General features: G+C 40.2%; 1 protein-coding gene across 9 annotated transcripts in view; it reads left to right on the forward strand.

The window, feature by feature from the left end:
* LTBP1 (latent transforming growth factor beta binding protein 1) overlaps nt 1-25,579 on the forward strand; it is a 366,969-nt gene that overhangs the window by 110,968 nt on the left and 230,422 nt on the right. For 5 of the 9 annotated variants that reach the window (XM_074949024.1, XM_074949018.1, XM_074949020.1 and 2 more), the window contains exons 4-5: nt 4,357-4,532; nt 25,329-25,496. In XM_074949024.1, the coding sequence (XP_074805125.1) occupies nt 4,357-4,532; nt 25,329-25,496 (344 nt within the window). Of the gene's footprint in view, nt 1-4,356; nt 4,533-24,885; nt 25,497-25,579 lie in introns of those variants that run through there. The other 4 variants (XM_074949028.1, XM_074949029.1, XM_074949026.1 and 1 more) reach the window with 2 other exon arrangements.

Consider the following 25,579-nt stretch of genomic DNA (forward strand, 5'->3'; position numbering starts at 1 on the left):
TGTGCGAATATGGAATATTAAAACTCTCTGATTTAAAGACCAGATTGTCCTGGGGTATAACAATAAAAGTGTCTGTGAATGGTTACTAAGGGAGATGGATTTGACACTAGAAAGGGCAATATGTATTTTCCAAGCAGCAAAAAGCACAAATAAAAAGCCTAGAGAAAGGCATAGAGCATTTGACTGTGAGTACGATAGCTAAACTAGGAAGGGAAAAGTTAACAGAAATTAAATTGGCCAAAGACCAAAACCTGGAAAGCAGGAAACAATTCCAGGAATGTGGCAACCATTCTGAGTATAGGAAATGCCCTGCATTCTGGCAAATATGTAGAAATAGTTATAAACCCAACCATTATGCTAAAAGGTGCAGAGAAGGCAAAAAAGTGCACGTATTAATTGCAGAAAGGTTTCCTCAAGTGAAGAGCAAGAGCTATTTTTAAGCACAATAACAGAGGAGACTGAAAATGCAAAAGATCGACTAATTAAAATGTGAACAAATGGCACATATGACATACAAGAGGAGGCTGAAAATGCAACAGATGGACTAATTAAAATGTGAACGAATGGCACATATATGACATAAAAGATAGACACTGAGGCACAAGTAAACGTAACAACAGAAACTGACAGAGAGAGATGTAAGGAGCATAAAAAAGCGGAAGAGGCAAAAGTGTCTGTGAAAGACTATAATGGAGCAACAATTCTAGTATTGGGAGAGTGCACATTGACAGTTAAAGATAAAGGGAAATTGATAAAACGAGTTTGTGGTGGTACACAGAGGCAAGCAAACAGTCTTGGGTTTACACATGCTTGAGGTGCTTAGTCTTGTTAAGAGGATATATACCAGAGAGAGTCAGAAAGACAACAAAGAACCAGATATGAAAGTATTAATGGCATCATATGAAGATGTAATCACAGGAAATGTTTGCCTCCCAATAACTTATAAGACTCCAGAAGTATTTCACTGTACAATGATCCAGATGCTGGACAGTCTAGCAGGTATGAAAGTGTACATTGATGACATCATAATTTGGGGCAATACAGCCATTGGGCATTTGGGAGGGACAAGGTGGGTGAGGTAATTTCTTTTATTGGACCAACTTCTTACAAGCTCTGTTTAGTTCGAAAGCTTGTCTTTTTCACCAGCAGAAGTTGGTCCAATAAAAGATATTGCCTCACCCACCTTGTCTCACTAATATCCTGGATTCAACATGGCTACAACAACACTGCAAACATTGAACATCTGGGATGACTGAAGAGAGATTGCAAGAGGTAATAACCTTAAAATGAAAAGGTCAAATGTCAGTTTCAAAATAACATAGTTGACATAAAGAATGACCTCCAAAGGACTTTTACCTGATGAATCAAAGAGTCTTGCAAAACTGAACATATGGAGACCTGAAGATAAAAAGGGAAGTTAGAGGCTGTAGGCATGTTGAATTGTGTCAGCAAATTCATACCTAAGACAGCTGCTTCACAAGGGCATTGAATGGGCATGGATACCAGGTCTTGAAAAAGAGTTCAGTAATTTAAAGGACATTCTGTCATTCGCTCTAGTGCTGCAAGTTTTGAGCCACTGAAAGACCTCAAACTCTCCACAGCTGCCTTCAAAGGAGCGTTGGGAACAGTATTATTACAGTGTCATGGAATTAATTAGCTGTCAGCATGTAGGGCTTTGACAGCCACAGAGAAGATGTATACACTAATTGTAAAATTGACACTAGGTCTGGGAAATGGGTGTACAAGATTTCACAACTTTCTCTCTGGTTGTAGCTTCAATGCAGAAACTGATCACAATTCACTGATTGCAATACAGAAAAAAGGACTTGGAGAAGCAGCACTAAGGATGCAGTAACTACTTTTATAAGTACAGAAGTATGTCGTCAGCCTGGAGTTCCTACCTGGATGCCACTTAGTAATGGTAGACACACCTTCAAGAGCATGTGCTCCATCTGACAATACACAATCTGATATCTGGATCAATCAGTGAACATACATGTGAATATGATAAAAGTGTCGTGCTGTATCTCCAGGCATATGGCATGAATTGGAGACAGAAGCAGCTAAAGATGAAATGCTGTAAGCAGTGATACAAGTGATACATAAAGGTGGGGACAAAATTAATACTTCCCAACTGCCTGTTCCCGCTATAAAAATGAGCTTTCAGCGATCTCAGGAGTCCTCTTGAAGTGGACCCAGATCGTGGTTCCCACAGTGATGTGAAGGAAAACATTGGAACAAATACATGAAGGGGACCTAGGAATGACTAAATCAAAAAGGTTTCAGAGTAACAGCCGTGTTAGTCTGTATTTGCAAAAAGAAAAGGAGTACTTGTGGCACCTTAGAGACTAACCAGTTTATTTGAGCATAAGCTTTTGTGAGCTACAGCTCACTTCATCGGACGCATACTGTGGAAATCAAATCAAAAATCAAAAAGAGAGCTAGAGATGTTGTATTCTGGCCACAGATAAATATTGACACTGAAGAAATGGCGAGCAGGTTGGAATATGTCAGAAGTACAGAGAATCTCAGCAGAAAGAACTAGTGATATTGCATAAAAATCTTGCAGCTCCATGGGAAAAAGTAGGAATTGACATGTTTAACCTGGAAGACATAATCACCTGGTTACAATGGGCCGACTTGACCACTTTCCTGGAAATAGTCATGCTTGACGATACCACAGCAGCAACAGTTGTAGGCACATTAAATCTGTATTTGCGTGTCATGAAATTCCAAAAACAGTAATAATGGACAACAGACCACAGTTCAAAAATAGGGAATTTCTGGACTTTGCTAAAATGTACAACATTCATCATAAGACATCTAGTCCCAGATAACTTCAAGCCAATGGATTCATTGAATGTGGAGTATGTATAGTGAAGAACTTGCTCAAAAAAGCACTGGATGCAAGACCAAGATCCATCTTTAGTACCACTCAGTTATAGAGCTACTTTGCTGAAATGTGGAAATCATCTGCTAAACTTTACAACAGATGTCTAAATACTTGAGTACCAGATATGGGACAAAAAGAAAGGAGTAATAGTGAGGAAATGAGTGGGAAAGTACAAGTCAAGGGAGAAAGATCCCTTGCACAGTTAAAAAACAAAGACTTGGTGAGAATTTGGAAAGATGGGCACTGGTCAGTCAACGCTACAGTGATCAAAGAAGCTTACCTCTCTCATACTCAGTGATCATAGATGAAGGCAAAATTTTCTGAAGAGATTGTAACCATCTGACAACTTGGGCGAAACAGATGAAGTGAAAACAGACATACAAGGTGAAAACACTTCATCAGAGGCAGGAAGAAAGCCAAGTAGCAGCCTGTAAGCATGGTGTGACCCTGGTGAAGCCTAGAGTAAGATTCTGGCTCTGGTGCTGGCTAAAGTGGCTTGGGGCTATAAGCAAAGAAGTTGTCCCATTTTTTGGTTCCTGCTGCCTTCAGAGAAGCAGGTCTTTGTACATTCCTTGCAAATAAACAAGATGCATCAAAGAATTTACCAGACTTCTTCATCAATTTCTGCTCCCAGTTGGGACGTTCCTAGGGCCCTGAGCTTTGACTAGCTGCTTGGGTCAAAAAGGGGTAATAATAATAATTACAAAAATACCTCCTTTAAAACACACTTAGATGGTAAAGATTTTCACTGTTAATTCAAATTAAAAAGGAGGGCTCACTGAATATATTTCTTTCTTTCATTTTGATAGTGGACTAGTCACTCTGGGCCAAATTTAGACTTGGTTTAAGTAGAGAGGTCCATTAAAGAGGTTAAAAATGTGTAAAGTGATTGTAAACCTAAATGCTTTAGCTCATAAGCCAACCACTAACTAACCAAGGAAGAAACTTCCCTAATGAGCAAGTTATTTCATTATTTCTTGTATCTTTAGCTGAAATACTTGGTACCAGTCATTGTAGGAAACAAGAGAATGGCCGAGATGCATTTCTACTTGTCTGAACCAATCTGGAAATTCCTACGTTCTAACAAAATTGAGTTCTGACTTGGAGTTCTGAGGAGAGATCCCCTCCTCAGCTATATATATTTTTTGGTAATCTGATAAATGATATCACTACTTAGTAGGAATATCATAAGACAGTCTCCACACATTTAATAGATCCCCTTTGTAGGATGAGCTATAGACTGACAAGGCCAGGAGAATGCTAGAGGCATGACCAGGTAGAATGAATAGAAACTCAGTTGCTATGTTTCAAAGCCAAAGACTTTTTTAATCCAATAAGTTTTCCAAACTTTATTTTAAGACCTTAAAATGAGTACATATGCATTATCAATAGTTTCCTCTGTGTGTGTGTGTTTGCTTGTATGGTTAATTTATTAATTTCACCTTTTTGTTTCCCTTAAACAGAATGATACCCGTTTCATCTCAGACTTTGATGATGAATCTTCATCATGGCCAGACACAAGAATATGTGATCAAACCCAAATATTATCCAGCAAAGAAAGTGATTTCAGGAGACCAATCCGCTGAGGATTCATTGCCTCTAAGAATGGGCCAGAATCAACTTGCATCACCTTTCCATTGTGAGTAAAACTGTAAACAAATAGCATAGAAAAAACATAGTTTCAAATCTTGGAAATATTTTGTATGATGTCTGGATGGATCTTACATGTCAAAACAGATAAGTCAAAATAATAAAAAACAAGATAATTTTCATACAAACAAGACGGTCAGTATTTAGTATGGTTTCCTGTTTATAAAAAAAAAATTGAACCTGACTCACCTTTAGAATTATGTAATGCTATTTCCACATCATGGCTTCTTTTCAGATAAAAAATGCTCTGTGAACTCTGCTAGATTTAGATATAACAGAGAGAATAGCCAATATAAACTGACAGATCCCTTCCTCCAATCTTCTATTCAGAACACACTTCTTGAGAAGCTGGCACTCAGGATTGCATTCTGATCAGTGACTTTTTTTTAATGTTATTACATTTATGTACTTTTGCACAATAAGGAGAGTTTTTAGTTAGTTTTTGTAAAGAATGGTTGTATAGATGCCCAGCTTGTTGCCGTGGTTCATGTCCCATCATGCGGGCAGCTCAAGGACAAGCTCGGTCTTAAAAGGTGGAGAATGTGATTAATTATGAGTTAGGCATTACAAAGTGTGTACTGGCTTGATCTGAAGAAATGTTCTGCACGTTAAAAGGTCATGCAGTCAATTTGAGGAAGTAAGGTATTTATCTTCTATTCCTAACAAACTTTTTCTGCCTAAACTTGATTTCAGTATATGTTAATGGTTGTGTATTATGGTAGAGAGAAACAGTTTTCTGCTGTGAATTTAGAAAGAAGTAGCCTCACACTAGTGAGAGTAGTTGAAAAGCTGTGAATATAGCTTCCATATGCAGTTCTCTGTTTATTTCACTATTCTATAAATCCATTTTAGTTTGTTTAGATATTTATATTTAGATGCAAACAAAAAAAAGCATATCCACAGTTTTGGGTGCACTGACAATTAATTAAAATCTCAAGCCACACAAGAGTAACCACACAGCAACATAATAAACAACACTGAAATTAACATAACCAGTTAATAATTCAAAGCAACAAAATAAACTACCCACAAAACCCTATACCCTCACTTTTTCTCATATGATAGTCAGTCAGATTGGCAATATCAGGTGATGGTTTCTGAAATCTTACTACATTCTATATTATTCTATATTATATTATTCTATATTCTATATTATTATTATATTCTATATTATTAGCAGCAGAAGTTTCCAAACCATGTAAGATCTTGATAATTGTCAAATCAAAGAATAATGAGAGAAGCCAAACATTTTATTTCATATGGTAGTTTTTTAGATTCCATTTTAGACATATTTTTTGGCTCAAAATATTTTTTCCTTTTACACCTTGCATCACTGATTGAAAGAAAATGACAGTTGTTTTACTTGCATTTGTTCGGTATAAAAGTGCTTTTCTGAGATTATATTTTATATTATATTTTAAATATTTATTTGCTTTTGTGGCATATTTTAGGCTTTTCATCTTCAGAAGCTAGAATTGCATCAATTTGCAGTAGTTAAAGCCTAAGAACTGCAACATAGCCAGCTCATAGACTCTTACATTAAAAGTAAGCAAAATCCATCTGATCCTTATATACAAGAAAGACTTGTTTGTTTTAAAATGCCATATTCCTATATTGATTTCTATTAACTCCTTAGGGAGTTCCATTCCAACATGATTAGCATCTGAGGTCCAGTTGGTATAATATTTTATAAGTCCTAAGGAATTACATTATGACATACCTTCAAATACAGATCTGCCTTTGGCTATTGTTAGCTTGAGAAAGGGCAAGGAGAGGGGTCGATATAGACCCCGATGGTATCTAAGGAGTATAACTGCCAACTCTCTTCCTGAGGCGGCAGCAGCCCCTGTTGGCAAACCTGAAATTCATTGACAGAGATTTCTGTTCTGTTAGACCAATACTACTAGGAGTAGATAGGGGAAAGACATACTCTGAAGCCAGTAGGCAGAATGGGTTGTGGGGCAAGTATAGCACCTGTGACATCTCCCCCAGGTTTGCCGACAAGGGCACCTGCAGCTGCCTCGGGGCTCCACCTTCCTTAAAGAAGCGAATGTAGAGGGAGCATTGTTGTTGGATTTTGACCTTTGGGCCAGATCTGCCCAGTTGGGTGTGACAAACTTCAATAAAATAGTTCAGATACACACAGATCTAAAATGAGCCATATTGAATAATTTTTCACAAAAGTTTATGAGCATTTCCTGGTGGAACATTACCCCTTAATATCTCTGAGATGGAGGTGTTTGGTTTGTCTTCCCACTTTCAGAGCCTGCAGAGTTCTAGATTTACTAAAGAGGGCAAAGAATGAAACAGGTGACTTTTGAGTAGTTATTGCTGCATTTGGAAGCATGCTAAAACTTTTTAAAAAATTCTCTAAATTCTGTTGAAGAGTTATATGAATGCCATGCCAATGGAGCTTGAAAACTCAGTGAGCTCTCAAGATTATGCTGCTTGTATATTAAACTTTAATGCTGGGTTTCTCCCTATCGACCCCTCCAGGATCCAGGATTTGGAGTGAGCAGCGCTCCATCCTTCCTCTGAGATAAAACCCTTCTGCTGCTGCTAACCAATGCACTTAGTCCTGTAGCTCAAATGGTGGCACTAGATGCTGAAGGTTCCTGGTTCAAACCCTATTGATGATATGTGATGGAATGGTTATTACAGTTGCACTTAGCAGAATTTGTTTTTAGTCTTTCCCCTTTAAAGAAATCTAGAAAATTACATTTAAAAACCCTATGTTAAAAGAACATTATTTACGTTGTGAAATCAAGTACACAAAAGTAGGAAATGACAGATTTGGAGTTGCCTGCATAATCTTAATTTGCCCCCCTCATGTGTATGCATTATAGTGCAGTCTTAAATTACATGATCACATACGATTTTTTCTACAGGATTGTAGTGGGGTGGTCATCCCATGCCAGCCCTGGGAGAGGGCTGGGGCCAAGAGCTAATAAGAAAAGGCTGGGGGGCAGCCAATCAGAGCCAGGCTGGGCCCTATAAAAGAGCTGCCGGGCCAGAAGGCTGTCAGTCTCACTCCAGCCCTGGAGTAAGAAGGGCCTAGCTGCCTGGGAGCAAAAGGGTACCTGAAGCAGGCTGGGGAAGGGCAAGAGAAGCTGGGAAGCTCCAGCCCGGTAACTCCCCAAGCTGAGGCCTTGTTTAAGGCCTAAGCAGGTACCGGGGCCGCAGAGGTGCAGCCTGGAGATAGGCAGAGGCAGCTGGTCCAACCCCCTTGCCAATGATGTGTGGCCATTACAGACTGCAGTTTTCCCCAGTGAAAGGGGGCTAGTCTGACAGTAGCCACTGAGGCAAGGTGGACTTAGGGGGTTGGGGGTTCCCCTGGGAGGGGAGACCCAGAGTGTGGGGGTACTGCTGTGGGCAGAACCCCAGGGAAAGGGGCACCAGGGTCCGGGAGGGACATGGGGCCTGAGGCAGGAGAGACACCGGCCAGCAGAGGGCGATCCGAGGGCTGGAAAAGAGCTAATTCCCGGACTGACCAGCAGGAGGCACCATGGCGGTGAGTGTGCGATCTGCTGCAAGGACCCTATCCTTATTCAGTGCAAAGGATGGTAAATAAGGGGGCAGAATTAAAATTTCTCAAGCAACTATAAATATGGCATTTCCTAACTTTCAAAAGCTTGACTTTACAAGCTAAATAATGCTTTTTAACATATTTTTTAAGTAATTAGGTCTTTTTCATTTAAGCATATATAATTAGAATATTGTAGTTTGAAATGATCATACTGTAAGCCAGCTCCCTTGCTCTCTTCTCTCTAATAAGTTAGATACTTAAATTATTGCAAATTGAACCATGGGTGTCTCCAAGCACAAGAAGCAAATAGGGCACAGTGAGAATCAGGGAGTTCAGAGCCTCCTCAAACAAATGGATATAGCTGATGGTGAGCTGATTGACACCCTACCTGGAAAGGGGATGCAAATATGATTCAGCACCAATAGGGAAACTGATAAAATACAGTGGATTTCTACAGTCTTTGGAGGCTGGATAGAAATACATCAGCATGGGTTTTGATATAACTATTGAGGGGGAAATAGCTTCCAAGCTGAAATGGATAGTTACATAGCCCACCCAGCATGGGTGAACTATACACCAAAAATGTTTAGATCAGACCCACAGGTGAGGCCATGCATATGGCTTGCTTTATGGGAGCTCTCCACAAGCCAATAGGTAATACCAAGAGAGCACATTGATTCCAGGAAAGAACATATCCTCACAGATGAACTGTCATTTGCCTGAACGTTGAAATCCCCAGGAATAAAAAATTATCAGAGATTTCAGTGGTAACATTAGCACCAACTTAGAAAACTCACCTGTGAAATTCCCCATTTAGCCCCATTTATAAACCAGCAAGCAAATAAAACTTATAGAAATTCAGATAGGACTTATTGCAAAAAAATTGCATTGAACTTTACTCTTTTAAAACAGCTATTAAATAAATATACACTAGCCAGCATGAGTTGAACTTGAATTCTATAAATATTAGTGCTGGGATGATGGGTTCTATAAATTAAATGCTACAAAGAACTATAGACTAGAGGGGCTCTGTGCTGTCTTTTAAATCCATGAATGTATAAATGATGATGAAGTAACTCCTGAACAAAATGTACTCTGCTCCTGGCATTACTGTCAGCAAAATTATTGTGAAAATTACTTACTAGACATACCATTTGCCAGTAATAGGGAGTCTTCAGATTCATGCTATTTGCAAATTAGAAGATACAAAAAAAGGGATAATCAAGGCAGATTTCCACAGGTATTTTTTTAAATGGTGCTTTTGACAAAGTTGCAAAATCTTTTGTTGGGACTGGCCCAACGCAGAATCAGTTGCCTGATTGTCCTTCCTGTGCTGCGCTGAGTAGAACTCAGGAGGAAAAGGATGTCCTCAGCTTTCCACAGGGGTGCACATAATACTCACTCCTATCTCTGGATGGACCAAGATATTATACTTTAGAGTCAGACGCTTTCCTGGATGGAAAAGCTCTTTTAGGCTATATTTAGAGGTTTTAGGTTCCTTTTGAGTCCTTTCCAGTTGGATTTATGGCCGCACTAAAGTCAGTGGGATTTTGCCATTGACTTCAGCGGGGCCAGGATATGACGCATGGTAACTAATGCACCAGTCTTAACAAGTGGAGAGATACAAAGATAATTTCGGTGAAATATTGAAAAATTTACTCAACACTTTTCCAGTGCTGAAGCCCATGCTCCCTTGGGACCTTAATCTCATTCTCTCCACCTTCATGAAGCCACCCTTTGAACCACTGGTGGTATGCTCCCTCTCCCACCTCTCAGTGAAAATGGCGTTCTTAGGAGCCATTACTTCGTCCAGACGAGTCAGTGAACTCACAGCCATGATGGCGGACACCCCACACACACACTTGATATTCCACAAGGACAAGGTGTCCTTATGGCTGCACCCAAAATTCCTTCCAAAAGTGGTGTCTGAGTTCCACCTCAATCATTCTATCCACCAGCTGGTTTTCCACCCCAAGCCACACACCTCCTCCACTGACAGGGCCTTGCACTCCCTCGACATCGGTTGCACACTAGCATTCTACCTCCACAGGACTCAACTATTTTGAAAATCGCCAAAACTATTTATGACCATTGCTGACCAGTCAAAGGGCAAAGCTCTCTTGTCCCAGTGAATCTCCAAATGGGTCTCGGGGTGCATCCGTGCATGCTACAAATGATCCAACATACTCCCGCCTGACAGTCACAAAGCACTCTATACGGGAGCAGGCTGCCACCTCAGCCTCACTGGCTGATGTGTCCTGGCAGGACATGTGTTGAACAGTGGTGTGGCAATCTGTCCACAGATTCACAACATACTATGCCATCGTACAAGCAGCAGCTACAGATCAACCATGGACCAGGCCGTACTGCAGACCGCACTTCCATTGGCATCCTCACATGGACTATCTGCACTGATCACTGCTCACGAGTCATCCATGTGGGCAACAGGGCCTATCACTTTAAGAAGGGGAGGTTTTTTACCTGTATTTGGAGGTTCTTTGAGCTGTGTGGACGCCACTACCCTGCCATCCCCTCTGCTTTGGACTGGATTCTATAACGGTAAGAGGGAAACTGGAGAGGTGTTGACTCGCACTACCTCTTCTACCCTCAGCTGAGAGCAGAAGGAGACGCACAACACACGTGTGGGTCAATGACCACAGCTACGAAACACTTATGGACGCAGGTGAATAGCGTCCATGTACACCCATGTGTGGAACACCCATCTTGAAGAACCTCCAGCTACAGGTATGTAACACAGTCTTTCCAGGAATGGCCTTCAGTTGTATGATGCACTATCTGGGTCCCAATTTGAGACTGCTCGGGCCAGATTCTCAGAAGTGTTGAACATTCAACTCTCCAGCTGAAATCAAGGGGAGTAGTGGATGGTCAGCACCTTCAAAATATCAGTCCTTTGCTCTCAAAATAGCCATGCAGTCATTGTGACTTCCAAAGTTAGTGGATACTTTTGCAGATTTTGGCCTTAATCTTTGTGTGCCAGAGTTTCTCATCTGTAAAATGGGGATCCTAATACTTCCATATTTAAAAGGGGTGTTCTGAAGATAAATTAATTTGTTTGTTTGAGGCACTGAGCTATGCTGATGAGCTCAATAGGAAAAACCCATGAAGAAATAAAAAAAATCCTTATTTAGTTCAGGATGTAAAGCAACCAAGGCTTGGGAGCCACACAATGAATGAGGAGGATAAAAATAAATATGGAACAGCTGCCTGATTAATTAAGTCCTGTCCATTCTGTGAACTCATTGAGGCAAGGGTCCTGTGGAAAAAATACTATGGGATCATGTAATTAAAGACTGTGTCAATGTATGAGGGAACATGGACAAGCTTTATTTTGGCATTTCCTAATTTTTGAGAACTTATCTTCACATTCTGAATATCGTTCCTATGTCACCTTTTTGTGCTTTAATTAAAATTGCAAACTATATGTAGTCAGGAATCAGTATCTTGCTTATCTAATCTATTTTCATGCCAATCACTGTGCTATATAAGCACCGTGCTATTACTTCATCCATCATTAAAATGCAACTACTTCTGGGATAGCAATTGGAAGCCTTTGATCAATAGTGCAAAACAACAGAATCTAGAACAGTAGCCAGAATGTAACTATCGAACTGAAATTTAGACAGGCTTTTGCATTATCTTTAAAATCATAGGATTCATTAAATAGAAAAACACAAATTGACTTCACTATATAGTCATCCCTCAAATATGAATAGATATCTCCTGTAGCTTTGTATGGAAGTTGCACATGCATCAGAATATTAATGTGAAAATCATAAAACAGTCATTATTTATTAATTACTGGTGTACATAATTGTTTAGTGTTTATGGCACCTGTTTGCACTGTGGTTTTTAAAATACAAGGACTATTTATTATTGTGAGAAAAATATAGCAAGACTTGGAATTCTGTTAAGTATAGAAGACTTTTAGTTAAAATTTTGCCATAACAATATATTTAATGCCTATGAAATTTTAATTTGGATAAGTTCTTCTTTAAACCTCAGGCCTTGTGCTATAATGTGCCCATGCTGTTTCACTGAAGACTTCATAGGTTGTTCTGGGGGTGGGGAGAAGGTGCTGTTTTGAAATTCCATTTTACACTATTTTTGTGAAACTGGATCATGGTCTCCATTGCATGACACATGCTAATTACACCATTCCTTGTCAATAAGTATGGGAAAACAGTTGTGGGTACATGAGGTGTTCTAATAATAAAAAAGGCTTTCACAGATACGACGTTTAACGTCTGAAATATGTCTGTGTGATGAAACATTATAGTGCAATTCTATTTTAGCTATTCAATATGTATTGACTTTGCGGAAAATCTCAAACAGAAGCAAGTCTCAGTGCACTGAATATCCTCTTTTTCCCTCTCTTTTGATGTTTCACTTTAAAACATTGCATAAATAGCAAAATAATTCTTCCATTTGCTTGGCTTAACCAGTGAGACATTTCCCCCAAGAGACACATAGGGCTACATCTTAATGTCTTTTCTAAAGAAAACTCTCCTCAAAGATTTTAGGTCAGACTGGGGCAACATCAGTTTGACGATGCAGTAACTAAGCAAATAAGCATGTGCTTTTTTATTTAAAAAAAATAGTTGCTTTGGTAACAGGTACTATTAAAATTAATTTAAATATACTGAAGTATTCAACAATACAAGAGTAATGTTTGTAAAGTTCTTTGAAATCCTTGGAGCATTATATGAATGCATCTATACAAGTGCAAATAATTATTTTAATAACAATACTAAATCTTTAATAACAAAAATAAAAAACATCTATAATAGTATGTGATATGGGGAAAATATATTTACCAGATTCTCTAAACTTAAGGTATGTGGCAGGTAGAAATAACTCAAAAAGAGAAATGGAGTATAAGGACAGGGTCAGCATGCAAGCACTGCAGACACAGTTTGAGATTTTCTCTTAATGTACTGGAATTGCTAGCATTTCATTAATATCCTTATCAAACTACTTTCACAGATTTATGGGAATGTTGAGGCTTAGTCAGCAAATGAAAACTTGCAAAAAAAAAAAAAGTATTTACCAATTTGAATGTTCAAAAAAAAAACCCCTCATGATCATGAATTCAGTAATGACAGCAGATCCAAATTGTAGGCTCGGGTTTCTTCTTCATAGAAATTAATTTTAAGTTGCATACATACACCCAAATGGATGAACAACTATGAACCTTTTAAAATACGGAAGCTGAAATTAATGAACGGTAGGCAAATACAGTTAGCGTCTACCCTTTGATTCTCTAACAATACAGGCATATATATTAAAGATTCTGGTCTACTTAATGTGGCTTTGATAACTACAAGGAATGGCGCTGTTTACCATTTCAATACTCTTCTGTGTCCTTAAGGGTTGCGTCCAGGTCACCCAGCCTGCTGGTTGCTTAACCCTTACTAGCTCCGCATCTCAACAGGTTTTTTAAAAAAGAAAGAGGGAAGAGAATACAAGGATCTTAACATCAGGATGATTGTTATAGAAGTCTTAAATACCCAGAATTAGTAGGAATTTTGTAAATAGCTAGGAAATCTGGCTTCACTCATAAGGAATTGAAAATAATCTTCTAGTGTTCGTTTTCTCTTTCAGGCCTGAGTGATGTTGCTAACAGGCTATGTGTACACAGGGATGAAACCTTCAGTGACCTGGGTCAGCTGACTTGGACTCAGGTGCTGGGGCTGAAAAATTGCTGTGTAGATGTTTGGGCTCGGGCTGGAGCTCAAGCTCTGGGACCCTGCGAGAGTGGAGGGTCTCAGAGCTCGGGCTGCAACTGGCGACTGAATGTCTACACAGCAGTTCGTAGCCCCGCAGCCCAAGCCAGCTGATCAAGGCCAGCCACGGCTGCGCTGCACGTCCTTTATCCCTGTGTAGACGTATCGTCAATGACAAAGAATTACTGCAGGAGAACGGCCTGGAAGCAGCTCTTTATACCCAGTGAGACTAAGATTTCAGTGTCTGTGACATATTTATTTATTTTGGGATTTTACGCTAATAAACCAGTACTTGGCTTTTTTTCTGTGTTAAATGAGGTGATTTTAGTGGAGATTCAGTATATGGAGAGGACTGAATATATTCACAAGTTATCTCCCTGATCACCTGTGCTTTGATGGCTCATCCACATATGTCACTGTTTACAGTATGTTGACTTTCTTAGTACTTTTCGGTTGCTACCTTTCAGTAAATGTAATGTTACATTAATGTGCTTTGTAAGCTCATATGCAGTTCCTCTTTATTTCACTTACTTCCTGGAAGTGGTGGACAATTTAGTGCATTACACCTTACATTGAGTATACTATTGAGGTAAGTAATTTACCGAGAAGAAATCTATTGATATAAAGAGACACTCAGACCTCTGAAAATGAACGCAGACCTTTCTAAATGATGATTGTAAAATATGGAATAGCTGTAAAAAAATCTTTTCTCTTGTGGATTTCTAAATGAATTAAAAAAACCCAAAATTACAAAGAGAAGAATTCTGAAATGGACACTACAGTGCTTAGGGGTATGGCAACAGTGCATTGATGCACAGTATCACTATGTATGAAAATAAAGTCAGAAATCATATTTACTATTGCTCTTCTACTTCTGCTACTGCTCTTTATTCTGCTACTGACCATGGGCACTGGTGCAACCTGAAGGATGTGGGGGAGTTGGTACAGGTTCAGTCATATCCTAAGAGTATTAGCATCTCTACACACCACTCTGATGTTTAATCATCTAATGTATCAGGGCCTAATTCAAAGCCCACTGAAGTCAGTGGAAAGGTTCCTATTAGGTCAGTGGGTTTTGGATCAGGCCCTTACACAAAGACATAAAGATGATGATGACCTTAATAATCTGCTTTCATCCATTCTTGGATCACCTGAATCCTGTTACATGTGAGTCCGTGTGGAAAGTTGTTGAGTTCAACAACTGATCACACATTCTTGATGTTTGTTGCATCTTTATGTGTTTTATTCTAGCCCTCAGTGCAAATCCCTATTTGGGACGTTGGGTAAAAACAACAATGCCACTCTGCATCTGTGATGACCAATAAATAATGCTGCTTTCTGTCCTGTAGCTTTCAAAAGATAATCTGGTCCCAAGTGTGGATTTACTGATTTGGGACCCCTACAAACATTAACCTGAGGAGTTATGATATAATTTGATTTAAAAAAAAAAAAATAGACAAGACAAAGCAGAATTGAAACCGTTTTGTTAGGCACCACAAACCACATTATTGCTTCAGTTCGTTATTTGGGCCACTGCTTTTTGCTGGAATGCCCTGAAGCTGGTTGCCAGGAAACAATAACAGTATTGCTCACACTGCTATTAGGCATATTTTTACATTGTTTTAAACATGGAAAAATGGCCATAGTCCAAAATCCTCTGTCTGAGGATGTTGCACAGAGACTTGATGGTAGTAAAATATACAAGGAAGAAGAAGAGGTGATTCATAAAAACCATTTGACAGAGACCCCAGTTTCCTAACCGAGTCATGATCATTCATATACTACACGCTTACGCAGATGAACAAAATCAGTTACAATTATTGTGCACTCCTCTGACTCAGACCAAAAGGTGGTGTCTGTCTCAGAGAGAGGGAATGCTTTATCCACAAAAGACCTCTGGTGCAGAGGTGTATAATATAGTTATGAATTTCTTGAAAAACCACTACAGCACTTGTGCCTGCATGTGTAGCAGCTACTTTTATGGTATATGGAGTAATGCTCATCACTGTGTAGGAGGGAAGGGCAGGATCAAACCTTTAACATTGTGGAATGAAGAAACTTTTTCAGAACCTGGCTGGGGTAATGAAAAAAGATTACTTGGACAGAACCACTTTTGCTACAGTGAACTATTTAACCAAGATATGTTGTGTACTTTCTACTTTAACCTAATTCAATATTAACTAGGAAAATTGAAGTGCAGACTTTTTTTTATAAATGGGCCAGACATGTTGCCATGTGTAAGATTGCTTGTTTAGTGTAATCAACACAAGTTGTTTGTTGTATGCCCCTCTCTCGTCTCCCATCCCATTGCCGTGGAATGAGGGACAGATTATTGTGGTATTACCCAGTGGGAATCCCCAGCTCTGAGGGTCTGAAGAGAACCTCTTTCCAAAGATCTTTTTCTCTCCACCTCAGGAGTACAGAGCCTGCTCCTTAACTCTCCTACTCTCTCCCTTCTCTTCCTTTTGTATTACAGGGAGACGAAGGAAGAAAGATAGACCAATAAATAAATAAAAATAAAGAAAAGAGCAAGGGCAGAAGTAAGAAGTCTGAGAGCTCTGCTTCATACTGGAGGGGAAAAATGAAAGGCAGAGCACCCAGTACTTATGGCCAAACTATAGAGAGAGCAGAGCAGCCATTCTGTCACACTGTCAGAAGGATGCTGGATTAGCTTGATCGGCAGAGAATGGGCTCCCCCGACAGGAGCCTCTGCAGCTTTAGCATGCTGCCTACCTGTTCTCTGCTTGTAGCCTTGCTCCACAGCATAGCCCGTGGGAGAAGTGGAGCTGAGAAGAGAATTTGTGAGAGTGAAAAGGGGAGATCATATGTGGAGCTGGGGAGATTTAAATAAAGAAGGCAGTAGAGCTTGTGAGAACAGAATAATGAAGGGAGACGTAAAGGTGTGGAGAGAAGAAGCGAGTGAGGAAAAAGGGGGAGGTTAATGGAGATGAGTACAGGAGGTGTGACTAGAGGTGGCAGGAGTTATATGTGGAGGTAGCCTGAGTTGTCATAATGGTGACTATGAGCACATATTGGAGAAATACAGGAGCACAGATAATAATGGCAGCACTGAAATTAAGAATGACACTGTGAGAAGGAAGCTATTAAGGCCTCAGTTCTGTCACCCTTGCGTTAAGTTATTACCTTGCTCTATGAGTCGTCCCATTGGCTTGAGTATGGATGACCGAACTGGGCTTTAGATAATAACAAATATATCAGAGGTCTGGCACTTAATAAAGTACTTAATGAAGAAGGCAACAGTGAGATAATAGAATTGTGGCAAAAATAATTGAGGGGCTTAAAAAATGGAAGGAAAAAGGCAACCAGTAGTTGGTGGCAACAATTTAATTGTAATGGTTTGGCCGCAACTAATTAAGGGATAGCTTCCCAAATCCTTATTCCCTGTTATTCATAATATTTGTGTGTATGTGATCATTGTACACACACACACGTTAGATAAAATAGTAGGCCAGTGGGTACTTTTTATATAATACAATCTAGTATAAGGCCATGTAGATCTTGGATGAACTAAAACTGTGGTGCTCTGTCTAGTTTCCGTGATAAGCCTAGTTCCTCTCCACACCCTCCTAGCTTCCTGGAAATACTCCTACTAAGCTAGTGGAAATAGAATTGAATGTGGGGTATGGAAATTCAGTTAAACTGAGTATCTGAAAAGAGGGAAAACATTTTATCTTCTTTGCAAATAGGTGCCCTAAATCAGTGCTGTTAAAGAAATATTAGTGTGCAACTATGGAAAATCTTTTGGAATCCATGAATGTTCTAGTCTTTGCTCTGCACTCAGGGCTATCATTAAAAAGGCTAAGGGCTATGACTGGTCTTTATACAGACAAGGTTTGAGTGGTGGACATTTTCTTCCCATGCTTGGAATGCATAAGGGCCAGGCAGAATTTCAGTCTTTGTTCTCAGAAGTGTGTAGATACTCCTCCATTCCTATTTCCCCAGGGGTGCCTGGCACACTAAAAGGAAGGGGGCGGGGGTGCTACAAGGAAGGGGGCAGGGGCGCTATCCTCACCTGCATTGACCTGCAGAGTGAGGCTGCGCAGCTGTGAGAATAAGGTGAATCTTGTAGTGCTTAGGACTAGATAATGCATAGCTAAGAATAAGGGTTCCCTGAACCCCCCAGTGTACACTCACCCTGCACATTAGTGGATTTAGGGAACCCTTACTCTGGGCTATGCATTGGGCATCAAGTTGAAACGTTTTTTGTCTAAATTCCTTTGCTCCTAATGTAAATTGATCTTCTGCACCCTGACTGATAGAGGAACGAGGCAAAATCTTCTGGGAGTTTTTAAAGCCATGGTTTAAATTGCTCTAATCTCTGGGTAAAATTGTTGATTTGTTAATGATCAGGATGATTTGTTGTTCATGACCCAGTGGTGCTTTCCCTGTATATTGTTAAAGGTTAAATAGGTCGTCATTAAACAAAAAATATAAATAAACTTTTTACTTCCACAGTAGATTTTTATACAATGTCAGCTTTCCTTTTGGCTGAAAAAACAAATCTGTTTGGGAATAATTAAACCAGGTGGGGTGGTAAAATAACTGGGAGAGACCAGCTTTAGGAAATAAGTCATTTCCTTCTAAGTTTTTTTTTTTTTTTGTCAGCGATTAAAAAAAAGTTGGTCAACTAAAAAGTTCAAAAAAATTGAATTTTTAGCTTAAGAGGGAGTACTTTTAACAAGAGAGGAAGAGAGAAAAGATAGAGTTGCATTTTTGAGGTCTCCGAATTCTTTCAAGTTTATCTACTATGTTTTTGCACAGACATTTTCCTTGTTAAGGCTGTTTGAAGTTGCCTTTCGCATCCCCATCATCATGTCTACTGTCCTATGGAATGATTGACCGGTTATTTAAAGGTACCTTCCAAATCACAAAAAAATTAGTACTATAACGTAATCAAGAAACAAAAGTTGTGAGTGGAGACTTTCTTTTTCTGCCCTCAACATATATGTAGGTGTACGTGATTTTTATTAAATTTCTGGATAATTTTCTCCTTCCCACTTGTCACTCAACTTCACATTTGGGATGATACAGTCTTCTTCATAACAAGAGCTGGGAATGGGCTACAGCACATGGATCACTTGATGATTACCTGTTCTGTTCATTCCCTCTGGGGCACCTGAGATTGGCCACTGGCGGAAGACAGGATACTGGGCTAGATGGACCTTTGGTCTGACCCAATATGGCCATTCTTATGTTTTTAAGAGCCTGCACCTGCTCCCTCTGACATCAATAGCAAAACCTCTCACTGACTTCCTTTAGAGTAGGTTCATGCACCAAATATTCTGAGGTCTATTTAAACTATGGAATGTCGTCATGATTAGGAAGCCTGCAGCATGCTGTAACTGTGAGGCTAGCCATGTAAACTTCAGAGGGATGTGTGTAATTCAAGTAAATTTTTTAAAAAATCCACATATTTGTAAAAACAAAAAAAATATTTTATAGTAATTCTTCCAGAAAGAGATCTGTACAGATTAGCATTATAGACAAAGTGACCCAGGAGGTTAACCTGAGGGATTTTTATGCCTTCTATAACCCTGTGCCAGGTATGGCCAAAACAGCTGTCAGGACCATGTGGTCCTAGACCCCGCCAACTGCCTCACTCTTCAGTGCATTCATTCTTCCTACTAAAATATAACAGACCAAATCCCCACTGGTCACAATGGAGGGGTAGGGGAAAAATCTTTACTTGGCTTTTATTCTCCATTTCTGATGCTATTAGATTGTCAGGTCTTCAGGGTAGAGACTGTCTTTATTGTTGTTTATGGTACAGCACTGAGTACACTTTTTAGTTCTCCACTAAACAATTAATCTATATTAAACATCTGTCATGCTCATCACCACTCTGTCTCAGCACCTTACAAAGGAGAAGAAAGACAAAGTTAAGAATGCATGAATATGTGATACCAGTTTGAGACTAAACTTAGTTCTCAGTTGCACCTTAGCAACTCCATTGGGAATTTGGCCCAAGATAACTTAACAAACAATACTCATTTAGCACCGTTTAGCACATGCCTCCAGCAGTCTCTGTAGGCAGTGGTCTTGTGGACGCGCAGAAATAACTGAAACTAGCTCTGTATACCAGAAATATTGAAGGAAGTGGTAGTAATGTTAGCTGAGTTCCCTCAAGGTGAATCTATCCCTCAGCTGATGCACTAAAGACAGTGGTGGAGCCAAGTTTTGCAACCAGGGGGTGAGGATTGGGTGGGGTGCACGGCAGTGGTTCAGTGGTGGTGCCACCTTCAAGTATACCTTTTAGCTTGCTAATTTCACCCATGCTGTCATGCCTGTGTATTATGACTCCTCCCCCAATCTGGTAAAAAAGGTGTTTGGGAATCCTTTAAAACTGTACCCACATTTCAAAGGGGATACCCCATGCAGACAGGAGTGACCCTTTGTGGCCTCCTGACACCACCTCCCCCCAGGTAAGTTCTCCTTTCAGGGTGGCAAATATAGCAGCGTGCTTCTCCATGTACAGGCTGCCCTGGAAGGATCCTGCTGTCTCCCACCCCAGGGAATCATAGAATACCAGGGTTGGAAGGGACCTCAGGAGGTCATCTAGTCCAACCCCCTGCTCAAAGCAGGACCAATCCCCAATTTTTGCCCCAATCCCTAATGGCCCCCTCATGGCCCCCTCAAGGATTGAACTCACAACCCTGGGTTTAGCAGGCCAATGCTCAAATCACTGAGCTACCCTCCCCCCTACTCATGAGATACTGTTAAACGAAATAAACTTTTCTATAGCAATGGAAGGAGAGCCTGTAGTATTCTAGGGCAGAGAGATTTGTTCACTTTGTTTCCTAATCCCAGTGAAGAATGGAGGTTGGTAACCCTAGTTTCCTTAGTTCCTACCCTAGATCCTCAGGACTGGCTTTTGGCTTTCAGCTTACAGGATGTCTATTTCCATACAGCTATTCAACTGGACCCTCAGGAAATACCTTACGTTGCTTGTGGGAAAGTTGCATTATCAATACAGGGTGCTTTCCTTTGGCCTCTCCGCAGCTCCCAGAGTATTGACCGAGTGCCTCACAGTTATGGCCGCCTATCTAAGGATACAAGGGGAGTGCAAATCTACATAGAGCTTGACACCCGGTTACCAGAAGTTGATCTCCTCAACAAGTACCAGCAGTCTAGCCTCGAGAGCACCATATGCTGGGACTCATGGCATGGGGCTACATCTACCCCACCCCTAATTGGCCACTGGCCCAACCATCCCAAGCAAACTCCTCTGGATGTCAATCTGAAGGAAACCCTAAGGTGCAGGGGGAGCTGCACCAGGCTGGGGGTGGGGGCCCAATATGAGGGAGGGGAAGGGGCAGCATGCAATATATGGGTGGAACAATGGAGTCATAATACCAGGGGGACTGGCTTCTGGACATTGGGTATGGATGGGGGCAGGGGACCGGGGGAGACCAGGGCACAGAGGAGCAATGGGGTGAGGTTCAGGATGCTGTGGGACACAAATGGGGTGGGGTTATCGTGAGGCCATTCGGACATGGGGAAAAATAGAGGGCAGGACCCCAGGGGGACAGGTGGGATGGGGGTAAGACAGGGGGCACAGAGGGGGGTAGGAGGACTAATGCAGGGAGGTGCCCCAGAGGGCTGCACAAGGCTGTGGGCTCCCCCACGCTGCTCTCACCCCCAAGCCCTTCAGCTGCATGATCTGTGCTGAGGCCTCTGCACATGTGACACACATTAACAGGTTGTTGTTGCACTTTGATCTAGACCTGTTTCAGAGAGGACTAGATCTAAGTGCAATAAAGAACTGTTAATGCATGTCAGGGTGTATGTGGGCAGTGAGTCTGTGCAGCAACGGGCTAGTCCACTATAGATCACACCCGAGCTTGCCATGAATCTGCTGTGCTAGGCAATTGCCTACCTTGCTTATACCTAGAGCAGCCTCTGTGCATTATACCCTTGAAGAGGCACCACCAGGACTCCTAAAGGCTGCTGGGGGGGGGGGGCAGTTGCCCCCCATCCCCCTATAGCTCTGACATTGACCGAAGACCTAGTTTACACCTGCCTCTTCTAGCTTGAGGAAATCAAGACTTTTAAATCCTCTCTAGTTCTACTATTAATTTTCTTGATAGCTTTGCTAATGATGCCGTGTCTCTATTATCTGCTCCTGGAGCCTTTTTTCTTCCTCATGTAGGCTCACTTGCTTATCCTATTTTGCCACCATTTTGCTATTATATTATCATGAGCATATCAAATGGAAAGCCAGTCCTTCAGCAAGGCTTTCCATTTCCATGTCTTTCTTTCAAATGGATCATGAGGTGCCTACACTATACTTCTGTCTATAAATAAAGAACATGAGCTAAGCTATGGTGTTAATGTCACCACCATATACTATCATAAATTTGTTTGGAAAAAGTAGAAGCTCCAGTTTTGTTCCTGTCAATAGCACAATGGCATTATCTTCTGAGGTTCATTAGGTAAAGATGAAATATAGTGTGTACGTGACCTTAAATTACATTGTCCTCCCACACTATAAATTAGGCAAACTTGAGGAAGGGGTCAAGGCCATAGCTGTTCTGTACTTTGTCAAGTCTGAAATAATTGTTATTTTTAACATCAACTCTGCCAAATCTACTAAGAAAGCATTGGAGGATACTGTTTCTCAGATAGGATTAAGTCATACCCTCCTGTGAAAAACCCACAGAAGAAGGGAAGAGGGTGCAGAAAACTCTGAGCTCACCTGGTAGAGTTTCTGCCCAATGCTTTCTTTCAGAATAAAAGTTTGTGGTCTCTTCTTTTCCCCTTCTATTTAGGGATATATATATATATATCATGCTCATGAGTATTGTATCTGAACCTGAGGATATGCAGGGAAAGTAAGGTTCATAATTATAAGGGAAGATAAGGGAGGAGTATTTCTTGTCTTTTTTTCCCCCCTGTGGTCCATGGACCCCTCTTTTCCCCAGACAGATGCTCAACACGCACCCTACAGGGGTGCTTTCTCCTTCTTTGCACCCTATCCATGTGTTTGGCTGAGGGAGTGAAAGCTAAGGGTACTTGCCAGCCAAGCAGGGAAAAGAAGAATGTTAGTTCCAGGGGTGCCCTGAAAAAGTGAATTGGTGATCTATCAAAAAGATACTACAAGTATTCCAATCACCATTTGTCACTTTACATCCTCTGCCTTTAATCCTCTATGGCTTTGATTGCATGGCTGTCTGAATACCTTACTGACCTGGAAGGCCACTGTAAAGATTTTAGGGAGACTCTTCACTCTTACAGACATGGGCCAACATTTTAAAACCTGGTTGTCTAATGTTAGACTCCTAAATTCATATTTAGGCACCTAAACTTACTTGCCAAAATCCTCCCTCTCTCTGAGACACACACACATACACACACACAGAGCAGTAGAAGACTGCAAATTTACAATCATAGAAGTGAGAGCTAACTGAATGTTGGGTCTAATCCTAAAAGTCAGGCCCACCAATCCCCCAACATGTTCCTGCCACAGACATTTTCACAGAAATTATTAGCTGTGTAGTAAAAATTATTTTGTTGATCAAGTTGTATTTTAACTCTGTTCCCAAATTGTGCTACTGCTCAGGACATGGCAGTGTTGTACAGTGATTCCAGAATATAATTAGAACATGGTTTAGTTTCACCTACACTGGCAAAGCCAAATTGTATTTTAGCTGAGTCGGGACACTAATGTGAGTCTCCCAGTGCAGTCGTTTTTACAGTGTAGGCGGGACCTACTTTTGTTATTCAACTGAGCATGTTTTTTTGCTCTGATTACTTCATAAAGGAAACCTGTTACAAAAATGACTTCAAAATATAAAATATTCTTTTTTTCCCCTGGGAAATAACTTATTTTTTTAAAGAAATCTTCCAAATAAAATATAAAACACTAATATTTCTTGTTAAACTGTCTTAGGTGCTTTTAAATCTGTCTTTTGGAAGTCTTCACAATTCAAGCCATTTAATTTCTGTTTGTCAGGGAAGGTATATCGGTAGTTGTTATAAACAATGGCTTAGCTCTGAAAAATCTAAAGTGCCTTTAAATTAATTAAAATTAATGAAATCAGACGGTTGACTAAATGCTTTGTTTCTATGTATTTCTAGCCTATGCTTGTTTTTTAAGTATTGTGTAGGATAAGGTGGAAGCATCTGTAATGCAGCTGCTGGTCAACTAGAGTAATGCCCCTTTTGCAGACAAGACAGTTGACATAATTGTTTTAATTTATTTATTTCATAAAGAGCCAGAAACAATATAAATTTATATTCTTTTGAAGTCAGAAGATTTTCTTCATCTTCCTGAGTTTTTTCAAAAAATATTTACCTAGAGGGTATTTCATAAAGTAGATTGGACAGTTTGTGGGTAATCTGACTGCTTTTGCTGCTGTGGCAGTATAAGAAAAGAGATGTTCTCTCTCTTTGTCTCATTTTGTGGAGCTTAAAATTGTTTTTTAAATGTAAAATTTGAGATGGACAGTTTTCACAAATGTATCCTAATATATTTACAGGTACTTGACAAAATAGTAATAACTAAAAATAAAACAACAAAAAAGATTTTATTTGGAACTAGTTTCAAAATAGAATCCCTTCTTTGCTTTTTTCTTTTTCTTTAGCTTTAGTTTTTGGCTTTAACATCCAGGTGAGGGGCCAAATAGATCCATAATGTAAAACCTACTTAAGACAAATGGTTTACATGATGGATGAATTTGGCCTGAGGAGTTTAAACTCAAATTAGTATATGGTCAATCTTTGTTACCTTTTAAAAAACAAAACAAAAAACAACCATACAAACAAAAGGGGAAAATGGCAGATTTTCTCCTATAATAATTTATAAGAGTTCTAAAGTAGTACTTTAAACTATGGATACTTATTAGGCCTTTCCCCTGCTTCACCTTTGTTTAAGTATAAACAGTTGATTGCAAAACTCAATCTATAATATGTAAATCCAGGTGGAGTAATAGTGCCAAGAAACTGAAGAAAAAAAAAAGGGTCCAGGCAGCTGCGTCACAGGGTTTGATCACTTCAGGCTGGGGTGCCAGGAGATTTGAGACAGATGTTTTCAGACATGCCGCATGCCTAAAACATTTCCAGGGGTTGAGCTACAAATAGTGACTTAATAAGTGCAGAAACAGGAAAAGTATGCAGGAGGACACAAGAGTTTATTCACCCCTAGGTGCACAGTCAGCCTCTTTACATTACATCTGCTTGTCAGAGTTGGCTATTTAAGCTGTCATGCCCTTGGTATTGCTCTTTGTCTGACTGTGAATAAAGTGCAGCATTGTGATTACTAATCCTACTCCAGTGACTTGACTTTAAATGTGGTTTTGGAGTGCATCCCGGAGTTCTGTTTGCTAAGCTTCCTACTCCTGTTCCAGAGACACCACTGGAGATCGATGAGAGAGAGCACTGCAGGCTGCCTCCTCCTGTAGACCTGTCGCTTTTTTCTTTTTAATCGTTTGAAGGAAGTCAATGGATACCAAAGTGATCTGTTTGTTTTTCTTTTTTTCTTTGCCTCCACTCGCAGTGGGAAATCACACTGGCCGCATCAAGGTGGTCTTTACACCCAGCATCTGTAAAGTGACTTGTACCAAGGGCAATTGTCAGAACAACTGTGAGAAGGGAAATACCACCACCCTCATTAGTGAAAATGGCCATGCAGCTGACACCCTGACAGCCACTAATTTCCGAGTAGGTAAGTACCCTCAAACCATACTTCTCCTTAGCTTTCTTGGCTAACAGAGAAAGGAAGATTTTTAGTGATTAGTATCAGTTGTG

The sequence above is a fragment of the Natator depressus genome, chromosome 3, assembly GCF_965152275.1.
Source record: "Natator depressus isolate rNatDep1 chromosome 3, rNatDep2.hap1, whole genome shotgun sequence".
Lineage (NCBI taxonomy): Eukaryota > Metazoa > Chordata > Testudines > Cheloniidae > Natator > Natator depressus.